The 22,936-nt window shown below is 48.1% G+C and overlaps 1 protein-coding gene across 32 annotated transcripts in view; it reads left to right on the top strand.

Moving 5' to 3' along the window:
- Ablim1 (actin-binding LIM protein 1) overlaps window positions 1-22,936 on the top strand; it is a 288,302-nt gene that overhangs the window by 105,230 nt on the left and 160,136 nt on the right. The window contains exons 3-5 of one of the 32 annotated variants that reach the window (XM_039110316.2): window positions 4,335-4,343; window positions 14,221-14,230; window positions 19,331-19,357. The exons of 27 other annotated variants lie outside the window; for them this stretch is intronic. In XM_039110316.2, the coding sequence (XP_038966244.1) occupies window positions 4,335-4,343; window positions 14,221-14,230; window positions 19,331-19,357 (46 nt within the window). Of the gene's footprint in view, window positions 1-4,334; window positions 4,344-10,692; window positions 10,920-14,220; window positions 14,231-19,330; window positions 19,358-22,936 lie in introns of those variants that run through there. 4 more of the 32 variants (XM_063288189.1, XM_063288167.1, XM_063288235.1 and 1 more) reach the window with 4 other exon arrangements.

The following is a 22,936-nucleotide window of genomic DNA, read 5'->3' as shown; positions in this document are numbered from 1 at the left end:
AACAAAAAACAAAAACAGGAACCGTCCAGTTCAGTTTCTACAGGTAGTGGCTGTAGGTGAAAGTTGTCAAGTCCAACCAGTGTTCCAGGCTCTTCTGTGGCTGGGAACAATCACCTAACACTAGAAGCTCTTCCTTCCCTCCTCTGAGGCAAACATTTCTTCTGCAGCCCTGCGGAGCACGTTCTCAGTGTCACGGATTCAAATCTCTCTCCACATCACTTTAAAAATACGTGTTAGGAATGTTGCTGTCTGCACCATGAGAAAGTAAGCTCACAGAGGGCTCAGTTTCTGCCCCTTGGATTCACAGGCCATTTCCAACCTCTTGGAGGAAGCGCTTTGTGCACTTACAAATTCACAAGACGTAGTGCTTACTAGAATAATTAATGAGTCAACAGTCATTCATCTCTCTCAGAGTTTCATCCAATTATAAAAATCTCTCCGTTGTAGATCTTGGTGGCATATAAACACTACCTTTGTGGGTTAGTTGATTCCCCCCCCCCCCTGTGCAGAAATTTATATCCAGCAAAGGTTCCTGGGGCTTTTCTATTGTATTCAGATCTCAATCCAGGAAAATAATTTACATTCAAAAGCATTTCTCTTTCTGTCCGAGGTTTTTTTGTTTGTTTGTTTTTTTAATCTCCAAACTTCAATAAATGAAACACATAAGCAAACTGTTTTCTGTCTTTCTGGGGGTTGCAGGAAGGAAGGGAAGAAAACCGCCTCATAGGGCCGCCTTTCCGGAAATACGGGGACGTGGCACGTGACGCAGAGCGCTAGCAGCCATTGGTTAGTCTGCAGCACCATGAAGCGGTTTAAGCATTTAAAGAGAGTTCGTACACATGTAAGCACGCCGAGTAGCATTATAAATGGATCGTGTCTCCAAAACTTGGTGTCATGAGCCCTGTTCTCTCCCTAACACATAACCACATCCTGGGAAGACACTTAGGGCATATTCATTTATCAAGACGCTGCCAGTTCTGACCCCAATTATCCCAGCTAGTCCAAGTGTGCTCATTTACATATATGAAGGAGGTGGCACTCAAACCCCAGTATGTATGATTAGAAATTCCACTATGTTTGCACAATAAAATGACCCAATAAATCATTGATTTGCTTGAGGAAAAACCAGGTTCTGTTTGGTGAACATATTTGGTCTCTCTGGGGTACTGTCCCATTGATCTATATGTAATATAGATAATTATGACCTAACTCAGAGACTCCTTGTAAGTGAGCAGTGGATCAACATGAGTTTTTCCCCCCTTTTTTGACATAAAAATATGAACAACTTAGATTGCCTTTTCTTCTGGATGGCTCTACATAAGCAGTCTGTGACAATGTCCCACTCGTCTTCTTACTACTGGGTTTTCTCTAAACACCACCCCTTAGAACCTGTAATGCCTGTTCCTGGTCAGACCAAATTTTATGTTTAATGTAGATACCCAGTGCTGACCAGGGTGTGTGTGTGTGTGTGTGTGTCTGTGTGTGTCTGTGTGTGTCTCTCTCTGTGTGTCTCTCTGTATGTTTGTGTGTGTATGTGTTTGTGTGTGTGTATCTGTGTGTGTGTGTGTGTCTGTGTGTTTGTGTGTGTGTGTGTCTGTGTATGTATGTATCTCTCTGTGTGTCTCTCTGTATGTTTCTGTGTCTATGTGTTTGTGTGTGTGTGTGTGTCTCTCTCTCTCTGTGTCTCTCTGTATGTTTGTGTGTGTATGTGTTTGTGTGTGTGTATCTGTGTGTGTGTATCTGTGTGTGTGTGTGTGTGTGTGTGTGTGTGTGTGTGCGCGTGTGCTCATAGTCTGCCATTGCCTTTATGTCTGAAAGGCTTTGTCTGGGTGTAAGGTAAACTCTTTCCTTCTGTCAGGGATGTTCAGTGCACGCCCTTTGTCCTTGGTCCTGCTGGGAATCTAAGGTCTCTCTCTGTAGATGGCGAGTTTTTGCTTTTTGGTTACTTTTTTCCCCTGGCTGAATATCTGGAGAATAATAACACTTTTGAAGTCCAAAGCTTAGTCTTGGACCTGGACTGATTTGCTCTATAGAATTTTGTTGAAGTATTGCACGTCTGCTGTTTAATTTGCGAGTTCAGGTCTGTGTTTGCTCGGAGGTGTTGTATCTAACCTGCTCCTTGGCTTTGCTTGTCCTCGTGCAGTCAGTCTTCAGTTTTATCTTACATTCTGTTGGTTTCTCAGAGCGTTTTGGACTCTCTCTCCTGCATTCACTGAAATCACCTCAGACGTTTCTGTTCTGTGGATTTGATATCTTATTGGCATCTCGTTTATTCATTTCTTCATGTTGACACTCTCTTGGTCCTTAGAATTCATTTTTTAACGTCTACAGTCACTTTCCTTCCTCTCACTATTGTGTGCCGTGCCGTCTCCTCAGCATGGAGGTTTAATTCATTTGTCTGTCTGTCTGTTTATTTGCTTATTTAGGGCCCTGACTCAGTGCCCTTCACCTTTGTGCTCTTCTCTTCTCCATGATCACTGCAGCCAGATCCTGGCTCTGTGCGCAGAATCGTCTGTGGCTTCCCAGCTCAAAAGGAAAAGCCAAGGAAGGGCCTAACAACAGCCCTTCCACCTTTCACCACACACTCACACATATGCATTCACACACATACACCACAACACGCACACACATACCACACACGCACACTCACATACTCACACATATGCATTCACACACATACACCACAACATGCACACACATACCACACATACACCACAACATGCACACACATACCACACATACACCACAACATGCACACACATACCACACACACACACACACACACACACACACACACTCACACATACACACCACACACACACACACACGGATCCCACCATCTTCCCTATGCTTTGAGTCCCCAGCAAAGCCCTTCCCTCGGGGCATGGGACATCTGATCCCACTCTGTCTGGGGTATCTGTGTCCGCACATACACGCGTGGTCCATTCTTTTCCCTCCGCACACTTATTCAAGTGGCAATCTATCAATTTGCCCTCCAAATTTCCTCTCCCCAGTGCTATCTCCCAGCGGTTCCTAAAGTACTTCCTACTCTTAGGAACATACATAAACGTCATTAACATATCTCAGTGTCCACCTCCACCCACTATCCACCTTTGCTTCAGGCGCTCCTGACTCACTATGAAGCCAAAAGTTTCAGCGACACCATTTTCAGAGTGACTTACCTGGGACTTACCCGGAAAGACCGTGTGGCTGAAAAGGAAGCAACAGAGTCCCTCTCGCCTTCTTACTACACTCAAGGAAAAGGATTTGACGGGAGTGTGAGCTTGGCCAGGGAGAGGACACACCTTGTTCTCATCCCCTGTACTCTTGAATTCTCATAGACCGAGATGCCTTGACTTGCTTGTGGGCCACGGCAGACAGGCCACGATAATGGAGCAGCAGGGATGAGGCAAGTCTCCCCTGGTGGCACGTGTGCTCCATTGTCCCATTGTCCCTTTGGACTTCACTTGCAAAGTTTAAGTTGAAAGACTTTGTATAGTATTACAGATATCACTGGGAGCCCACCTGGTACAGGTCACACATCCAGGGAGCTGACCCTGTCCTTACTGTGACCTCACCATTGGAATGTGTTACTCCCATTCACAGACATGATTGCTGAGTCCCACTGAGGGAAAACAATGTGCCCAAGGCCACTGAGCACGGTGTACCTGGAATCCAAGCCCAGCCTGTGTCTGAGCAGGCTTCCTGAGTGGCCGGTGTGGCTTAGTCACATCGATGCTGGTCAGGTCAGGCAGGAGGGTGGGGCCGTTTCTGTGCAATTGTGTCACCAATCCTGGACAAGAGTGCTCTGTGATTTTAGTTTTCATCTTCGTTGATGCCTCCTTAGTCATGCAAATTTCAGACTTTCACAGTCTAGTGTGTGGGTGGCACAGTCCCTTCTAAAACTCCTGAGGTCACGAAGGGACTGGAGGCCGTTCGTGTCACTCAGCTCGTTTGACTTGGCTTGTCCCTCAGGTGTTGACTGAAACGTCCCAGGAGAATGAGAAAAGGAGTGTTTTCTGGGAAGGTGCCAGGGCACTGAGGTGACCAGAGAGGCCAAGCGAGGGCGAGGGTGAGAAATGAAGGGTGCTTGAATCTTGCAAAATTCTGAAACCAACGAAAGACTTTTAATTCTTCACGTAAACCCCAAAAACAACTCCCTGAGAATTAGACAGAGCTGATGGTTGAACAGCGCAAGCAAAGACTCGTGGATCCGGGTACCGACTTCGACTGCCCATTGAGGCTGTACTTGGAAGAACAAGGTCATGACACCCTCGTCTTAAAGATCCCAACACACAAAGTCTGATGTCAGAGGGAGCGTGAATTGACCGGAGAGAGACTACGTAACACATACAAGGCGAGATGTAGTATCATTTCCATTGCTTCGGGTCCTCGGTAACAGCACCAAAGAAGTTAATGAGCATGTGGGGGTGGGGGTGCACAGGGGGTAGCATGAAGTCGTGATTCACGTGGACACGTGTGCTTACCTGTCTCTCTGTGGGCAGTGTGTGTGTGTTTGGATACTTGCATCGAGTGTTTTGCCTCTGTGTGTGTGCGTGTGTGTGTGTGTGCACTTGAATGAATGTATGTGTGCCAGTATGTGTGTGTACAAGTGTGTGAGTGTACATACTTCTGTGAGTATATGTGGTGTGTATACACAAACACTTACATGGATGTGTCATTGCATGTCTCTTTCAGTGTGTGCATGTCTTGTGTATGTGTGCTTGTCATGTGTGTGTTTATGTATGTATGTTTGTGTGTACTTGAGTGGATGTATGTATGCCAATATGTGTGTGTATACAGGTGTGTGTGTGTATGTGTGCACATGCGTACGTGCGCACACGTATACATGTGTTTACTTGCATGGACATGTATTTATACCTCTGTGATTCTATGTGTAACTATGTATTAGTTTTATTATTAGTGATTCTATGTGTAACTATACAATGTGTAGTCTGGGAATAAGAAGGGGGGGGCTACCACAACCTCCATAGAATGGAGGACACAGATACTCAAAGGCAGAGTCTGTGACTTTGAACTTGGACCAACCTGACTCTTAGGTCCTACACAGTGTCCTAACCGGTACCACATCTATTTGTGATGCGGACCCTAAGAGGTGGTGACGGTAACCAGGCTGGAATGGTGGCTGACGCATGGTTGGCATTGTGTAATCTGTGACAAAAGGTTAAGTGAGGAAAGCAAGAGGAGTCTTTACAAAGTGACTTCGCTGAGGACGTCCCCGGCCGCTTGCTTTCTCTTCAAGGTCACTGTCCATTTGGATCTTGGCAAATACTTTCAAGCAATTGTTAAATTTATTTTTCATTAAGAGAATGAATTTCCTTTTAAAGTCAAAAGTAAATTAAAAGTCGGATTTTCTCAGTCCGTTTCTTTACGGGTATTTAGAATTTTGATGTTCGATATGGTAAGCTGTCAACAGATGTACTTAGATCTGGAACATATCTGAGGCTCCTATGTTCAAGGTCCCAAGTTGACATTGAAGGGGCAGAAATTGTGAAGGTGGAACCTTGAGGGAGGTCCCCTGGTCATGGAGGCTGTGCCCTGCCTCTTCTCTGAATTCGCAGCCCTGAGATGTCATGGGTTCCCCACCACAGGTCTGAGAGCAATGGGGCCAACTGTCTGTGGACTAAAATCTGCTCATAGTAAAATAACCCTTACTTCTCACAAGGGAAATAAATACTTTCAGGTATTTATTACATCAAGGGACCATTGACTAAAGCACTTAGTTTTCATTGAATGTTGCATTCCAACATAATGTCATTATTGCCTGCCTACAGAAGCCATAACGTGTGAACTCCTTCCCAAGAGAGCTCATAACCCTTTTGCAAAAATAAACACTAGAGTCAATGTGCCAGAGTGGAGTCCAAGTCTTGGTGGCAGTTACTACCAGAGGGCAGGGAGCTTTGCGGAGAAGGCACTGCAACCCTGCCCAACACAGCGGTTGCTCCATAGCTGAAACCCTGATCGTATACCTGGCAGACGTGACAGAAGATGAGAAAGCTCAGAGTAGCCCTTTTCTCACTCTGCTCTTGTGTAAGTCAGTCAGCGCTGTTTCAGAATGTGTGAATGTCTCGAGTACCTGAAATAAGGCTGAAGCCTGCGAGACTATCAGAAAAGAGTCTCAGATTCCAGGAATAGATTGTAGAAAGATGACTAATTTTGTTTACTCCGCCATGACTATCCTCAGCAGGACTGTTCACAGTGACCTTTATTTAAACTGCAAGCAACTGTTTGGTATTTTCTCCAGCCACAGCCTCTTGCTTAGATCCAAACTCAGACCTGGCTCCTGAGGACCATGGAAAAATCTGGAAACAAGTCTCTGAATCCTTCTCCTTTAAGGACTCAAGCACAAGGGTGTGGCTAGGCATCGAGTAGGTGAGACCATTTGAGAAAAATCCTAAGAGTTGTCTGCTGGGCACTCTAGAGTTAGCAGGATCCAAGGAGCCAGGCGGGGAGGAATCTGTCAGAGAGCGCAGGGACATTTGCAGTCACTCGCTGCTTTCAGTCATTGTCCTTCGGTTGTGGTAACTGTCCCACAGATCATTATTATGACCAGGAGAGAGTGTAAAGATAATCTTTCAGGTGTGGTACCACCCGCAGAGTGGTTTGCAAGTTTTATGCAGTCTTCCCATTTTGTGAGCCAGCTGGCTAGGCTTGGGGTGGTCATCAGTCAGCAAGGGAGCCTGCAGCTCAGGCCTCACCCCTATGGAACCTGAGTCATCAGGCCAGCAGTGAAGGCTGGCCGGGTATCTGCACGTCTGTCCCTGAGGGATCTGCAGAACATAGCTGAGGATGGGAATAAGTAATCAGTCTTCATGCCTCCAAGAGCATAGCCTCACTATGGACATGAAACCATCACTCCAGACCCTTAAGACTCCCACATGAACTGTGCTTTTAAAAATAAAGAATGCTGTGTGTGTTGTGGAAAGTGATCCTTCCACCATCAGAGAGATTTTTAAATAAACTAACAAACCCAGTCACTTCCTGGACATCTAGTCTGTATCAGGCAGTATGCTAAACACGGGAAATACATTGAACACACAGTGTTGGGAACAGGTCACAGGGGGATTTGAGATGCAGCCAAAGATCTTAGAGCTCAATTTCAGAATTAAGAAGCGGCTCGGACTTGAGATTCTAGCCACCTTAACTCCAAAGCCCAGCCTCTGCACAGCACGGCACGCATGGTCAGCCCCTCTGTGGTCTCCGACCCACCTAAGCTTGTGCTTCCTCTGACGCCCACAAGCCTACTAGCAGTCGGCTACTTGATACCTTCTGTCCCGTGACCTCTGCTGGGAAAGGTCATTTATGCTCCACCCTTCCCAGTCAGCCAGTGTTTACCTCCTATCCTGATATCCCTGCTGGGGCTCGGAACTGTCTGTGCCCAACATATCTTTCTAGGGGTATCTGTGCATCTTCATTCTGTGAGGTCTGTGTGACGCCTGACACGAGCCAATGTCCAGCTAGCATCTGAAGTGGGGTTGGCAGATGTAAACATAAAGTAAAAGAAATAAGAGACTTGTGTGTGTTTGTGTTTGTGTGTGTGTGTGTGTGCATGTATGTGTGTTTGTGTGTATGTGTCCGTGTGTGTGCATGTGTGTGTGCGTGTGTGTGTGTGCATGTATGTGTGTTTGTGTTTGTGTGTGTGTGTGTATGTGTGTGTTTCTACTGGATTCTGCTAGAGAAGATGCCAAGGGGTGTGGAGACATTACCTGCCCACCTTAGGGTTGTAGGGCCTTGGAAGGATCCTGGCATTCCTGAATTACAGGTGCCTGTCCAGCAGGTTCTGCTCTGAAGAGCGACTCCCACAGGGCCCGTTTCCATGCTAACATTTTCCTCTTAGTAAGCATCTCTATTTAGTGATGGATGCTTGACGTTTTACCCAGAGTGGCGGGGGAAGGTTGCAAGCCTTTTCTCTCTCCAGCAACATGGTCTCCATAATTTGGTCTCATGATGGACAGACTATCTTGGCTTCATTTTTGTGAGCGGGTGAAAAAGTAGCAGTTGGGAGAAAGGTTGAGAATGAACAGGCACAGGAACACACACACACACACACACACACACACACACACACACACACACACACACACACACAGAGTCAGTGCTGCACCGTGAGCATGTCTCATCTCACTGAGCTGGGCTAATTTCACTGAAAACCATCCTTAGAAAATTGAATTAAAAAAAATCTTTCTCATGACCTATAGACTCTGTCCTCCCCCCTTGGTTTATCCCCCCCCCCGTTTTTCCAGATGCTTTTGTTTCCCTCCCCCCAACCCCCCACCTCCCCACCTCCCCACCCCTGTTTTCAGTGTAAATAGCTGATATCTCTCTTCCCTTCTGTTTTTGAAGCATCTAGTCCTGAGGCAAAGTAGACAAAAATAGCTTGAACAGTAGCCTCCGGTTGTCTTGAGAGGACAGAATGGATGCTTTCATCCTAAAGTAGCAATGTCTGATTGTCAGGGGGCTTCTGCCACAGGACTGTTATTTACCAGTTAACTGCTGGTGACTCATCCACGCTGACTGCGGGACAAATTCTTTCCATAGAAAACTCTGGGGTGTGTGTGTGTGTGTGTGTGTGTGTGTGTGTGTGTGCACGCACGTGTGCCGGGGAGCCACTATGTAGTGTTTTCCTGTAGAGAAATCGTTTCTGACAATGAATAGACACCAGCTGGTCCTCAGCTCCCGGAGTCTTTCTAGACCCCCTGCAGTTTGTCCGCAGAGGTGCCCAGGTTTGTTCAGAAAAACTGTCTTTCGGAGTAAAAAAGTGATAGAACCAGTGCCATTTTCAGTGTCAGGTGCATCTGTGAAAAACTGGGCTTGAGCTAGAAATCCAAAGAATTCACAGTGACATCCAGCGGGGGAAAAGGGTGGGGAGAGAGAGATGTCAGCCGCCCAGCCTTTTGTTTTATTTATTTGTTGTGTTGTGCTGGGGATTAGAAACCAGGTCTTCAGCCTGGCTAGTCCTCAGCTTTCAGCTGAATAACACGAGATCCTTGGAGAGCCAGGCTTAAGTGCCGCACTGATCCATTTACGCAACAAGCGTAACAGAATACGTTCACCTGCTCCGCTCATCGATGAAGCTAATTCCAGCTCTCTGCAGCTGATTTTGCTTGTCAACATCTCTTTACTGGCTGAGGGTGATTAGGGCAAGGAAAGAAGACAAGTGCAGATTTCGAGGGGGACGAGAAGGGCTTGTCTCCTCCTGGGATGCTCTTGAATGGGGCATCCCTGGGCACTGAAGTTGGTTTCCTTCTCCAGCTTGGCTCATGGGTCTGAAATGGAGGCTAGAAAAACCACTTTTGGCCTCCTCAGTACTTACACTCGGGCTGGCCACTGATGTGGGAAGGGCTGCACTAGGCAGAAATAGTGTGGGTGAAGGGTGTCACCGAAGAGACAACACAGAAGCTGCAAAGGGACAGACTGAGAGAGTCAAGCTATCAATAGTAAAGTCTGAGTCACAGATGTAGGAATGCCACAGCTGCCCCAGCTCCTGCTTCCTTTACACAACAGAAAGCCAGTGGGCAAGACCTGCCCCAGATGACGACAGTGAAGAAATGAGTGCTTTCCCTTCCTTCTCCTCAGCCCCACCAATTCGTGTCAGCCAGCGGCAGCCTCTGAGTCAAAGCCGAGGCAGGTTGGTCGTCTCCGTTCCTCTCCGTTCCCCTGGCTCTCTTAGACCCAACACGTTAAAATATTTGCAGTAAATACCGTCTAATACTGGCTGTGCATTCTGGTTCTGAAGGATGTGTTGGCTGGCCATCTGCTCATCTCCCTGAGTGGCACAATGCCTGTCTTTTTGTCTCTTGCTTATCCACATCTCTCCCACACAGGCGGAGGTACACAATGGGTGTGTGAGGCTGGATCTGGGAGACAGGTGCAGCCTTGTGAACCAGGAAGTCCTCTGCTGGCACACCTGCCTGTGACCTGCTAGGTCACAGAGCCAAAGCCCGGAGCTGCCCTCTCGTTGGCGGCGGCGTGCACTACCCTCCTGCACGTCAAGTTAGGTCAGTCCTGGAAGCAGGAGTAGCATCGAGCACTGTTTGCTCCTTAATTGTGACTAGAGTTTCTCCCTCACACAACACAACCACGCGGTTTAAGAGGAATATGCTGAAACAGCAGAGGGAAAACAGAAGCTAGAATCTTCCCCAACTGGAGAAGTCAGATTTTAATTTCTATCTTGGATAAGGAATTGGATCCTGAAAGGCTCTCTGTTAGGGTTCTCTCTGTCCCCATTCCCCTCTTCTATTCTCCTGCTCCAACCCCCATTCACAAATAAAAGTGTGTGTGTGTGTGTGTGTGTGTGTGCGTGTGTGTAAAATCTCAAATGGCATTACTCAGAAAGAAATGAACTTGGAGGGGCCTTGGCAATATCTTTCTATTAAGGCCAATTTTACTTACTCAGTTTGCCCAAAAGAGGCTATAATCAGGATTGAAAGCAGCTGTCATAGGACACTAACAAGCTAACAATTGACGAGTTTACTTATGGGAACAGTCCCTGGCAGCGTGTGGCTTGGCCTCCTTCCTCCCCCGGCAATCATTTATCAGACCCTGGGAGGGGGGCCAGGGCTCGGGAACATTTTCCCCCCGCGGCAGGAATGCAAGGTGGTGTCAGTGACCGGAGATTAGGGCGCTGGAATTTTGCATTTGCTACCGCAGCAGCTGGAGCGAGTGGTTTCAGCCAGAAGACAGCGTCCGGGAGCAGGGCGCGGCCACCGTGGGGGCGGGCGTGGGAGCCGCGGCGGGGGCGGGACTTCGCGAGGCTGCCCGGTCTTGGCGTGTGGGTGCCGGGGGCGTCTCCTCGCAGCCTCCGCAGAGGCCATCGGTCTGCGTGCACGCCTAGAGTTCATTCCTGTTGCTTTCGGTGCCCTCAGCCAAGGACCCGGTTGCCATGGTGAAAGAAAAAGGTATTTATAAATATCGATCACCCTGCATGCTTGTAGAAGTTGCAATGGCCCCGCGGGGCTGGGGTACCTTACCAGCCATGATCTTTTGAAATCCGAGCAGACGAGTTTTGAGTGAAAAAAAATCTCTGTAGGACAATGTCTGTGGTTTCCGCGGAACCGAGGTTCTGAATCTCGGCCCATCGCAGTATGGCACAGCTGAGCTCAGGGTGTGCATAGCTTTTGATGAATTGCCAATGGATTTAGGATCTGGGGTTGAAACTTGCCTTCCACCTCCCACCGGAGACTACATTCTCTCCCTCTATTCATCAATGAGTTCCTTAAGATTTGCCACGAAAGGGTCCTTATACCTGGGCGGGGCTGTGTTGGGACAAGCCCAAACCTAGCTGGTGTGGCTGAGGAGCCCCTGGGTGTTGGAAGGGCTTGTTATTAGCTTTAGTCATTCCTCCTGACACCTTCATAGTGGATGCCCACAGCTCCAGCGACACAGAAGACTGGGAAAAGAGGGTGGGCGTGGCCTGCACAGGTGTGTATTGTTTACCTACTGGGCGTGGCCCTGAGATTAAGATAAACCTTTGAACACTGAATTCTGGTTTAACCTATTTGTTTGGGAGATGTAAAATAACACCTCAGTTGCTTGCTTTTAGTTATCCATGTGTCTAGTATTTTAAAAGCAAAATGTAACAGACCCAGTCAGGGACAGGGGAAAGGAAGCTTTTGACCAGTACTCTCTCAGCCTTCAACCCCCATTTTCAAGAGTTGGCTTTTGTCTTTCTAGACCCTTCTGGAGTGGAATTAGATTCTCAGGTCAGAAGTGATCCTATCAGAGCTGCCAGAGGACCATCCGATGGTCATTTTTCTGACGTTAAAGGAGCACTTCGGTCCTGCTCTCTGACAAGCTTGTGATCGCTGTGGCTTCTCCTGTGGGACATCCCCCCCCACACCAGCACAGACATAGCTGCTCTTCACCCTGTCTCGAACCATCTCAATGACTTCTCTATTTCTACTTTCTGTGTGTGAGACACAGTGCTACACTTGGGTCGTGGCTGGAATTTGAGCTTGGTTCTACTGTGCTGAGGGTTGGGTTGAGCATTGTGCCTGCTTTGGCAGTGAGGAGGCCGCACCCCAGGACCAAGGGACTACTCCATTCACCCACCGCTGGGGACCTTTGATGCTCAACCTGCTTTTGCCCTGATCTCTCGGTGAATAGACGGTGGTACAAATAAGGATGCTTCCTGGTTGTGTCTCCTTTATTTGGGGGACCTCCAGTGCAAAATCCAGACACTGGCATTTGCTGGAAGCTGGGACACCTTCCACCCAACCAGAATAGCATGGCCCAGGTCTCTGCAGCTAATGGATTTGAGTTCGTGTCCCAGTGTATGTAATTTATTTATGAGTGGTAGAGATTTCAAAAGCCACCTGTCTACTTTGTTCCTGTGGAGCTTCTGACAGCCCAGACCTCTGGTACGTGGTATAGATCACAGATTGGGAGTGTTCAAATAGCATCTTTCCTAAGCCTCGCATAGATTACCTATGTCCATGCTTGGGCTCTCTAGCTGGAACTCTCTGGGCAGGCTCCCAGGAGATCACATGCTAGCGTTATCTTAGCCCTCGGCCACTGATTAGAGGCTGTTCTTTCTTATTTTGAGGTCTTTGTCAGTTCATGCCGATGCTCCCCAGCTCTGACCACACTGGCTGCAGCCCATAGCGGAGAAAAGCAGGATTTCTTTGGGTGGTTTATACAAGAGTTCCAGGAAAAGAAAGGAAGGAACTATAAAGTGAAATAAATGGGCACTGGGAGATGGGCAAGCCGGGGAGTCAGAAAGGGTAAGGAAGCGGCTCAAGGCCACACAGCCAATAATTGGACCACGTGACATAATGTATGCAGATAAAGGGACCGCTCTTACCACAGCCCAGTGTGGACAGCCTTTCCACTATCTCCCTCTTTTAGCATTTCAGTACCTGGGTTAGCATCTGAAGTACAGAGACGCTCTGAGAGAGGAAACAGGTCTATCAGAACTGCCAGGAAACCTGTGCCTTTTGGCGTCTGGAATGTTCCTGGCACCACATTCTTTTTGCTTTGCCCTGCCCCCTGAGACTGATGGGGACCCTGTGGCAGGCTCAAAAGCACCCTGGTGTCCATGCCATAGAGCTAGGCAGGCCTCTGGCTCCCTGCTGTGCTCACTACAGATGCACAGGCTGCTTCGTAAGTCATTTCCCCAGCCTCTCTGCTTGGGCCTGACACAGGCTGCAGAGAAGTCCCACACTCCGCCAGCATGGCTGGCCCTGGCGAGGACCATCTGCAGCTCACACCCTTTGACCTTCATCATCTTTGTTCTCCTGACCAGACACCCATTCTCTCGCACTTGCAGACACTAATCGATCTCAGAATCTTGATGAAGTGGTTGTTTCCCCAAGGTGTTCAAGGGCTCCTTATCCTTGCTTGTACCCTCTAACGAAGAAGCAACGAAGGTTTCTGGGGGTTTATCCATCAATATCTGTCTTCTTGAAGACAATGCACACTTGCCACCATTCACCCCGGGGACCCACTGTGCTCATTTAAAAGCTGTAATTGGCTAACTGATACCTGTTCTGGCACAGTTTCTAAACTAATCTGTTTCTTTTTTGTTGTTGTTGTTTGTGTGTTTGTTTGTGGGGGGGAGTGATAAGTAAACCCCAGAGATAAAGTTATAAACATATCTCATTTAAATAATAAAGGTGATTATGGGTTGGAGCCTATGCGGCCAAGTGTGAAAGAATAAAGAATTCAGCTGCAAAAGTGACATAGCCAGGTAAACCGAGTTTTAGACTTGGGCTTCTTCTGTGTTTGCTTTTTGTAGAGGTCTCGATATTCATTCTCCTACAAGGGAGGGATGTCCGATCTCTAGGTGACATTTGAGGGTAGGGAGAGTGTGCACACATCATACATACACACACACACACACACACACACACACACACACATACACACACGCACAGAGGTGGGGTGAGGGGGGGGGAGAGAGAGACAGAGAGAGAGCGAGCACGTGCAAGCAGTGTCTCTACAGCAAGATTTTTTAGCTTCTTTCCTTAGCATTCAGTCAGCTCCTTCTGTGGTTCTGTCCTGAGTATAGCAAGGTTTTTAGCAGCTCTCAGTTCTGTCCTCTCCCCTACTGGACATTGGTGGCATTGGCCTTTCACTTGTGGCAGCTGAAAATGTCTCCAGACATTGCTAGATATCCCCCAGGGGTGTGGGTGGGGCAGGAAAAGAGTGACAAAATCACCCAGCTAGGAACAAGGGGACTCTAGGACCCTTGGGCTCTAGTGTCCTTCAGGTTTAGGTAGTGGAGTCTCCTCAGCGTGAGTGAGAAGCAGACAGACTCCTCATAGGAAGCCAGCGGAACCACCACCACAGGCAGCTTGGCACTTGTTCCAGATGATGGGGGTGGGGTGGGGGCGGCTCTATTTCCTGGCTCATTTCAGTTGCTGAAAATGGACTGAGTGTTCTCAGAAGCAGGTGTGGCCACAGAGGTTCTTCCTTTCTTCCCCCTTAGGACTCACGAAGTCCACTCCTCCACAGCGTCATCCTACCCCGCATGCTCTTTCTGGGTTAGGGAGACCCCCTGAACTTACAGGGCACAGTGGCTGCCCTTGTCCGTCTCCTGTTGGAGTCAGATGGGCTCCCTCGTGACTGGTAGGAAGTGGGTGTCTGGAAGAAGCATCTCAGCTGAGGTTCGACTTCAGTGTTGACTTCAGGGTTTTCTGATCAGCCATCTTGCAGCAGAGGGCTCTTGACCTGGGGCTTTGAAGACTGGGGATGTCTGGATATGTGACAAAAGAGAGTGGAAATAAAATAGTAGATTCGAGAGGAGCCCCCATGTAAGGATGGATGAAATAGAGATCCCTGGCCAGGGATGTGATAGAGAATGGGAGGGGTGGCCAAGTCACACAGTCCTCCTGGGAGTCCCTAACAGAACACGCTTGGTGGCTTAGACAGCAGGAAGGTATTGTCTCAGTTCTGGAAGACTCAGGTCCACAGTGAAGATTTCTGCAGAGCTGGTTCCTGCTGGCTGAGTCCCCAGGGAAGAGGCTGTGCCGCTGCTGCTGCCCCACCAGCCCTCGTTGTCACCCACCCCTTTGCTTGTAGAACCATCGTGGCGTCGCTGCCTCCAAACCTGTGTCAGTCACACTGGGCATCTGTCTGTCATATCTTTCCCACTTTCTGTAGATGTGCTGGTGAATGATGATAATAGTGACCCCTCCTTTTAATCTGATTGCCTAAGTAAAGTCCGTCTCTAAATAAAGACCATATTCTGAGGTCTTGAGGGTTAGGACTTGGATGTGGATCTGCGGAGGCTGGAGGTGGGATGCACCCGGTCACACTTGGCAGCTCACCTAGGTTAGACCTGGATAGGATCTGAGAGAGATTGGAGAAGAAGACATAGAGTAATTAATTACAGTGGGACTGGGGAGAGGGAGAGGGAGGGGAGAGGGGGAGGAGGAGGGGAGGGGAGGGGAGGGGGAGGAGGAGAGAGGGAGGGGAGGGGGAGGGGGAGAAGAGGTTTCTCTGAACCAGTATCTAGGATAAGGCACTGGTGTATGATTAGAAACGTATGGTCTAGCTGGTAGATACTGAGAGTTCATGGCCAGCTTACAAATTCAAGTGTGCCCAATGACATTATGACAGATATTATATCACAAAGGTCCCTACGTGAGAACTCCATAACTGTGTAACCAAAAAAAAAAAAAAAATCACGTGTAAGTTCGTGATTCTGTGTTAGGCTGCACTCATAGCTATCCTGGGGTGCCACGCTCTTAAAGAAGATTTTAGAAGTGGGTCTTTCATTCCTTTGGCGGTGTCCATGAAAAGCTGGCACTACACCTTGCTGGTCATAGCTGCTGTCTTCAGCGTCTTCTAAGGCTTGGCATATCTACAAGCCACATCTCTTGCTCCTATGTCTCAGATGTGACCCACAGACGGACCGGCATCAGTAACCCTCTTAGTCATCCCACTCGCAGCTGAAAACCCTAAATAACAAGGAAAAGTCCAAAGCCCCCTGCTTGTCCTCTAGGTTTCTCCCCAAGTCCTAGAGAGCTTCCTCCCTAGCACCATGTAAACCAATGGCTTCTGAATCCATCTCGTTTGATCCCACTTGTAACAAACGCTGCCGTTAAATCTGTGGTCAAACGTGTGAACAGGAGCTTTTCATACTCTGCCTTTAGTCTTTCAGGGTGTTCCCACTCCACAACTGGGGGGAAGGAGGTCATGGGAGTTGGAGCACATGTTTAGCCAGAAGAGGGACGATCTGAGGTCTTCCCCAGCTTCCTCCCCATCGGACTCCCCAACCCTGTGCTCGCTACCGCCTCTCTTTTATTGCAGCCTTGTGTGAGGGGATGTCCCCTCCAACCCGGGCCCCTGGTAAGAACTACAAATGCCCTCTTTCTTTGCCTTATCAGAAACTGAGTTCTGCTTCCTTCTAAAGCTTCTCGGAGGCCCAGCCCTTCATGAACTCTTCCCAGATGGCTCTCCACACCTAAGTCAACAGCAGAGCTAGACATTTGTCACCTATGTGGCCTGAGCACACACTGTGCTCTCCTCAAGCATGGGTTGACCTCATAGATGAACGTGTAAACAGCCTGGAGAGGAGGGAGGTGTTGCTGCCTGGGTGGTAGCTGCTTTCCCCTTGGATGCCATTGGTCACAGACACCACCCACCCAGGGAACACACTACCTGATGGCACTGAAACCCACTGCTGCCTCCTGAGAGGTTTTAGAACCGTGGATATTTGAGTGTCGGGTAAGGATCCCACATGTGCCTGAAGCCACAGGTCATCTTTCAAGACCTTCTTTCTCAGTGAAGAACCCTTCCAGTTCAGGGGTCAGTGTTCAAGGATTCCCGTCCTCGGCCCTGCCACCACCCTGTTCCTGACAAGGTCTTTTTTTTTTTTTTCTCGCCTTACCTCGAAGATCTGAGTGTTTTGTTGCTGTTGTTTTTTTGTGTGTGTGTGTCTTGGTTTGGTTTTAGCTTTGGCTTGAGGCAGGGTCTCAAAGTGCAGCCCAGGCTAGCTTCAAACTCATAATTCCCCTGCCTCAGTATCCTAAGTGCTAAGATTGTAGGTGTGTACCATTTCTCTTAACCCCAAGGTTTTTAAGGGAACACCAAGCTTGTTTCCTAGCATCTAAAAGGAAATTACTAATTTAAAAGAGTTCCACAGGCTACCATGATTTCATAATCAACGTTCTTGATCCATGACTTATTCACACAACTCAGCTGTGAGCTTTTCAGCTTGGGGAAGCTCCGGTTTTTGACATAAACATCCCGCTCAAGACAGAAACAAACAAAAAGCAAAATAAATGAATGAATGAATGAATAAATAAATAAATAAATAAATAAATAAATAAATAAATAAATGCAAGTGTGAATTGCTCTTACCCAGGAAGGTACTACTCACACCAATGTAGCTATGACAGCCCCACCCCAGCATGGCTGTCTGTAGTGTATAGCTCCCATGGCTGAGGAAGGGAGGTCACATAGAAAAAAAAGATCATAACAGATGTCCTGCCCTGTGGCCCGGACTTTCCCCAAGCTCCTGAAAGCAACGTCGAGTGGACATCTGTGCTAGGGTTGGCCCACTCTGTCCTTAACCTGCTCCCAGACTTGGGGAATCGGCCTCTTCCTTTCCAAGTAACAAGGCAGGTTGAAAGAATTATGTCACATTACCAAAACCCTCATTAAAAGCCAAACACCCATGAAAACCAGAGCCGAGCCTGGTGTCACACAACCCCAGTCCTGGGTGGGAAGAAGCAGGTAGATCGATGGGGCTCCCGAGTTAGCCTGTTTGGCAAGTTTGAGGCCAATAAGAAAACTTTTCTTAAAAATCACCACCGCCACAAAACCCACAAGATGTGTGGTACATGAGTATGACCCAGGGTTATCTTCTGACCTGCACAACTGTACAGTTCTGCACAAGCACATACACACACACACACACACACACACACATACACACACACACATACACACACACATACACACACACATACACACACATACACACACACACATACACACACATACACATACACACACACATACACACACACACACACACACACACACACACACACACACACACAAACAACAAATCGAATTTCCCAACTTCTTGAAGGAAGAACATGCTGGGGGCGGTAGTGGGGAATGGGGGGTGACGCTCCCATGAGATGCGCCTTGGCACGGACTTAGAGGTGGTGGCTTCTCTGTGCCACATTCATGGTCCACTGTTAGCTGAGCAGGAGGGGCCTGTGACAGTGTCAAAGTCGAAGCACTGAGCATTTTCCAGAGCCAGCATTAGAGAGCCAGAGAATTTTCCAGAAGTTTCACTGGTCACAGTGGCATGGGAACTCTTCCCATTGTGGTTGGGCTGGTCTGGGTGCATGGCAGCTGACAGCAGGCCAGCTTCCTACTTCATTGTGTGTGAGCTGAGGGCCACTCGGGCCCGCAGGAATGTTTATCCCTCACTGGCAGGAGCTTCGAATTCAAGGGCAAATTTTATTAGTGATGGAGAGAGGGAATGTTTGTTGTGCATGACCTCTTTCCTCTGAGACATGTTTTCACACAGAGTGACATGATTCGTGCTGCTAGGGTCCTGACATGATTAATATTATTATGGTCCAGCGTGCCCTGGGGCACTAGGAGTGAGTCTGGGTCCTGCTGTAATCAAACAGGCTGACTTGTTTGAATAACTTAGGCTTATCAAGGAAGATGCTAGAAACAACAACAACAACAACACCCAGAACCCAAAAAGCAAAAAACCATCTATAGGTAAACTGTGGTCTAGGGTTAGGGTCTCAGACTTTAACAAGCAGAGTCTCCTGAGATGTGGAGTGAGGGGAGCTTGTGAAATTTAAGAGTTCTGAATCCCTGAGGAGTGAGGGGAGCTTGTGAAATTCAAGAGTTCTGAATCCCTGACCGCAGAGCTTCTGATCTCCCAGATCTGCGACAGAGCCTGACTCTGTTCAGGTAATCTTGATGGTCCTGGCCCAGGGCCTACACTTTGACTTTGAATGGATGGTCCACAGTTTCTGTGGGTACAAGAATCGATCCTGCAGGTGGCTCCCTGTTTTTACATCACTAATGTCTCCACTCCCCCTGCAAACCTCATCTTGCTCACAATGACCAGGTGACAAAGGTAAAGTAACAGACATGTTGCTGGCCAGAGGCTCTGCTGTGTAGAGTGAAGCTGTGTTACATAATAGAGCCAGCCTCCTGTGACATCATTGCAGCCATGAAAATGCTGTCATTGCCTGATCCTGTGTGTGCATTGGGTGGGTGGAAGTTACAAGGTAGTTTTTGTGAGGTGAGTTGGAGCTCACTGTAGCTCCAGGAAGGAGTCATTGGTATCTGCCATGATACAAGTGTGTACAGATATGCACAGGTGCCCTGTGCTCCAGGTGTGATCCAGGTGTGTACAATATGCACAGGTGCCCTGTGCTCCAGGTGTGATCCAGGCGTGTACAATATGCACAGGTGCCCTGTTCTCCAGGTGTGATCCAGGTGTGTACAATATGCACAGGTGCCCTGTGCTCCAGGTGTGATCCAGGTGTGTACAATATGCACAGGTGCCCTGTGCTCCAGGTGTGATCCAGGTGTGTACAATATGCACAGGTGCCCTGTGCTCCAGGTGTGATCCACCGTTTTCAGAGTTGGGGGTCATGCTTCCTGGGCTGATGGAGCTCTGTGGAACTCTTGGGTAAAAGATAATACATTTGGTGTTCAGCTCCCTAAAGCTACAACTCTTTGTTTATTTAGTCTCTGGAGAGCCAAAATACATTATTTTAAAAGCGGGGGTGTTTCGTTCACTGCTGCTAAATCCTGTCTACACCCAAGGCATCTGTATCCTTCGCCTTTCTTTTTTTTTTTTTTTTTTTTTTTTCTGCTGCTCCGCATTTAAAACGCTGTGAGAGACTAAGAGCAGTGGATGGATATCAAAAATAGCAAGGCTTTAGTCCTCACTGAAATGCCCAATGGAAAATAGGAAAGAGGTTTGAGAAAACAACAGGATCTCTGGGTCCCCTGGGAGGAGAGAAGTCTCCACAGATGGTGCACAAGTTAGATGTGTGTCTCGTGTTCTAGGTTCCCATCTTAGTAGCCAGTCAGGGGTCAGTTGATGGCAGGAAGGGAACCTGCTGGGCTGTGGCTCCAGCACTTGGGAGGCTAAAGCAGGAAGGTCATAGTTCAAGGTCATCTTTCAGGGATTTTTGAGGCCAGCCTGAGTTACATGAGACCCTGTTTCAAAATCAAAAATAGACAGCAAGCAAACCTCCAAAAACAGGCAACAGACCTCAATAAAACTGATTTGATCAAGGTCATTACGAGAATCCCACTGCTGTGGTTCACTAGCAAGCCTAGGCTGGGTCCTCCAGGTTAGCAAGAGCAGAGGGGTGGATGCTTAGAACCATACACAATCTGTGGTTAGCATGGCAACTCTGAGACCCTCTCACCTTCTGTAGGTTAATGTTAGTGTTGGGAGGGGTGCTGGTAAGACCACAGCCAAGGAAGAGAGTGGTGACAAGGAGAGGTTGTAGACAGTGTCGTGTGGGGACTCAGAGGAGGAGTTGTTGTCTTGAAGGAAAAGGAATGAGCTTTGTCAGGCAGGGAGCTTTTAGGGTTCTGTCAGCCTCTTACAGCAGAACTGGCTCAGTGGTTGATTCAGTTCGCATCTGCAACACTGTATCTACTCCAGAGTAATTACCATGAACATTGGGTGAGCCAGCAAGGGAGCCAGCGCTGTGTGTGTGGGGGTGGGGGGTGGGGGGGATGCTATCTGATGTTCAGACTTGGGGAAATTGTTTACCAAACCCTAAGTGAGAAAATTGACCTAGATACAGAAGCAAATAAAATTCCCTTTCTGTCAGTGAACTCTCATAAGTACCTGTGGAGCAGTTCGTCTGAGAACTGTTAAACAGATACATGGTGGCAGGGCAGAGGTGGTTGGCTCTGTTAGGTGGTTATGGCTGACCGGGCTCTGAGGGATGAAGAGAAGTGCAGCCTTGGATAAAGGATTATTGAGGGACTCTGTCAAATTGATGAGACAGACTCCATGAAGGGTAGGCTGTACCTGGAGAAACACACACACACACACACACACATGTATGGCAGGGTGTACTGCTCCCAGCAAATATGGCGGTGGCATGAGAAAGGCTTTCTGTGTCAGAAAGGAACCTCCAAAAGCTGGCAGGTGACTTAACAAAGTAGAGACGGGGATCATTGGAGAGTTTGTCCCACTCTGAAGAAGATAGGCTACCACTCCCATAGGGGACCCTAGAAAACCTTCCATTTTCAAAGGCATCTAAAGATTCTTGTGTAGGCGCTCTATGTGTTTAGATGCTAGCAAATAATTTGTATAGATTAATTGTGTGGCCCAAGCAGGAGCCTGTGGCCAGAGCAATGGAGAAGGAGCTACAGGTTAAGCGCTGGGTCTCACCAGTACAAACAGGAAAAGGTCCACCCCTCCCTGGCAAGCTCAATACGGATGCCCACCAGCATCTAAATAAAAGTCATGTGATAGATACTTCAGGGGAGGCGCTGGCCCAGGATTACTTGGTCAACTCAACTGAACTCAATGGTCTTTTTGCAGAACTCAGTGTTACACGGCTTTGTTTAGGCATTTTTTTTGGTTTTATCCGTCTTTTGATTGTATATTTTGGTTTCATTTTTTGTTTTTATGTAGTTTTTTTTTAATGTGTGTGTTTCTTGTTCTTTGTTGTTTTTTAAACAGAGAAAGGACAAGCATAGAGTTGTGTGGGTAGGAGGCGGGGAGGAGCTGGGAGGAGCTGGGGGAAGTGAGATCAGAATATATTTTATAAAAAATTTGTAATTAAAAATTAATAAGATAATGAAAACTATTGCTGATTTTTAAAAAGGCCACGTGAGGCATCCAAGCCTTCGTTCTCTGCTCTAACTAAAATACACTGACCCGCGCTCCATACAACTGATTTTGTGTTCCAAAGAATCAAGCTCAGAAGTTTGAAATCCGCCTGATTAGGACATGTGCACCCTGTGACATTTTCTCTTATTTTGTGTTGTGCTTACCATTGTTCTGAAGTAGCCTCCTGTGGCTAGGCTGCCCTCCAGCCTCATTATGAGGATAAGTTTGGACTTCTGACTTCCTGCCCCTACCTTCTGAGGGCCGGGGTTACAGGTGTGCACCGCCACACCCAGTTTCTGCATCGATGGGGGCTTGAACCTGGGGTGCTGTCAATGCTGGCTGAGCACGTTGCAGCCTGAAAACTGAGCCCACCATGTAAGTTTTACTGGAAACAGAGTAAGGTTCTTCTGTGGACAAGCCTAGGTCTACCCTGGGTGTTCCTGTCTCAGGGCTAGTGGGCACATTTTGATATAATAGGTGATTTTTCGCTTGGAACTATGAAAGTTTCAATGAGATTTCTGAATCTCTGATGTCCTAACCAGGGCATAGCTGCTCAGTCATACGTAATGTCACCCGGCCATGGCTCGCTGAGCTCTTGCTTCCCCTCTTGGGCATCACATCCGTCATAGCACTCATTCTTGATGTATCAAGGCCTTTCTATAAAAAATTAAAACTTTGAGGCTCTGGAGAGAGCGCTTAGAGAGCGTTTCCCTTCCCTCAGGAATGTCTGAGAGACTAGAGGTTTGTAGCAGGACCTCCCCTGTAGCAGGAAGAGCTTGGCCATTCCTTGGGGTCAGGGTGTATCTGTCATCACTCCTGTCTTAACTTTGGAAGCTCTCCGGTGACATACAACAGGACTCTAAAGGAACCAGGACTTGCCTGAGCCCAAGAGTGCCTTCTGGTCATTGGAAGGAGCCAAGAGGAGCCATGTCCAGGCAAGGGGCCTCGTCGGCCCACCCGTTTCCGCCCTGTCTGTACTTTGTCTCAAGCAAAGCAACATGTGTAATCCTGTAAGGTCAAGATCGCACAGGCCCGCAGGGGTTGGCTTCCTGCTGCCAACGCGTCCTGCTTTTCAACCGTAAGACCTCCCTGACGTGACGGCTTTTACCGGTT

This window comes from Rattus norvegicus, chromosome 1 (genome assembly GCF_036323735.1).
Source record: "Rattus norvegicus strain BN/NHsdMcwi chromosome 1, GRCr8, whole genome shotgun sequence".
Taxonomy (NCBI): domain Eukaryota; kingdom Metazoa; phylum Chordata; class Mammalia; order Rodentia; family Muridae; genus Rattus; species Rattus norvegicus.
This window is presented reverse-complemented; position numbering and strand designations above follow the sequence as displayed.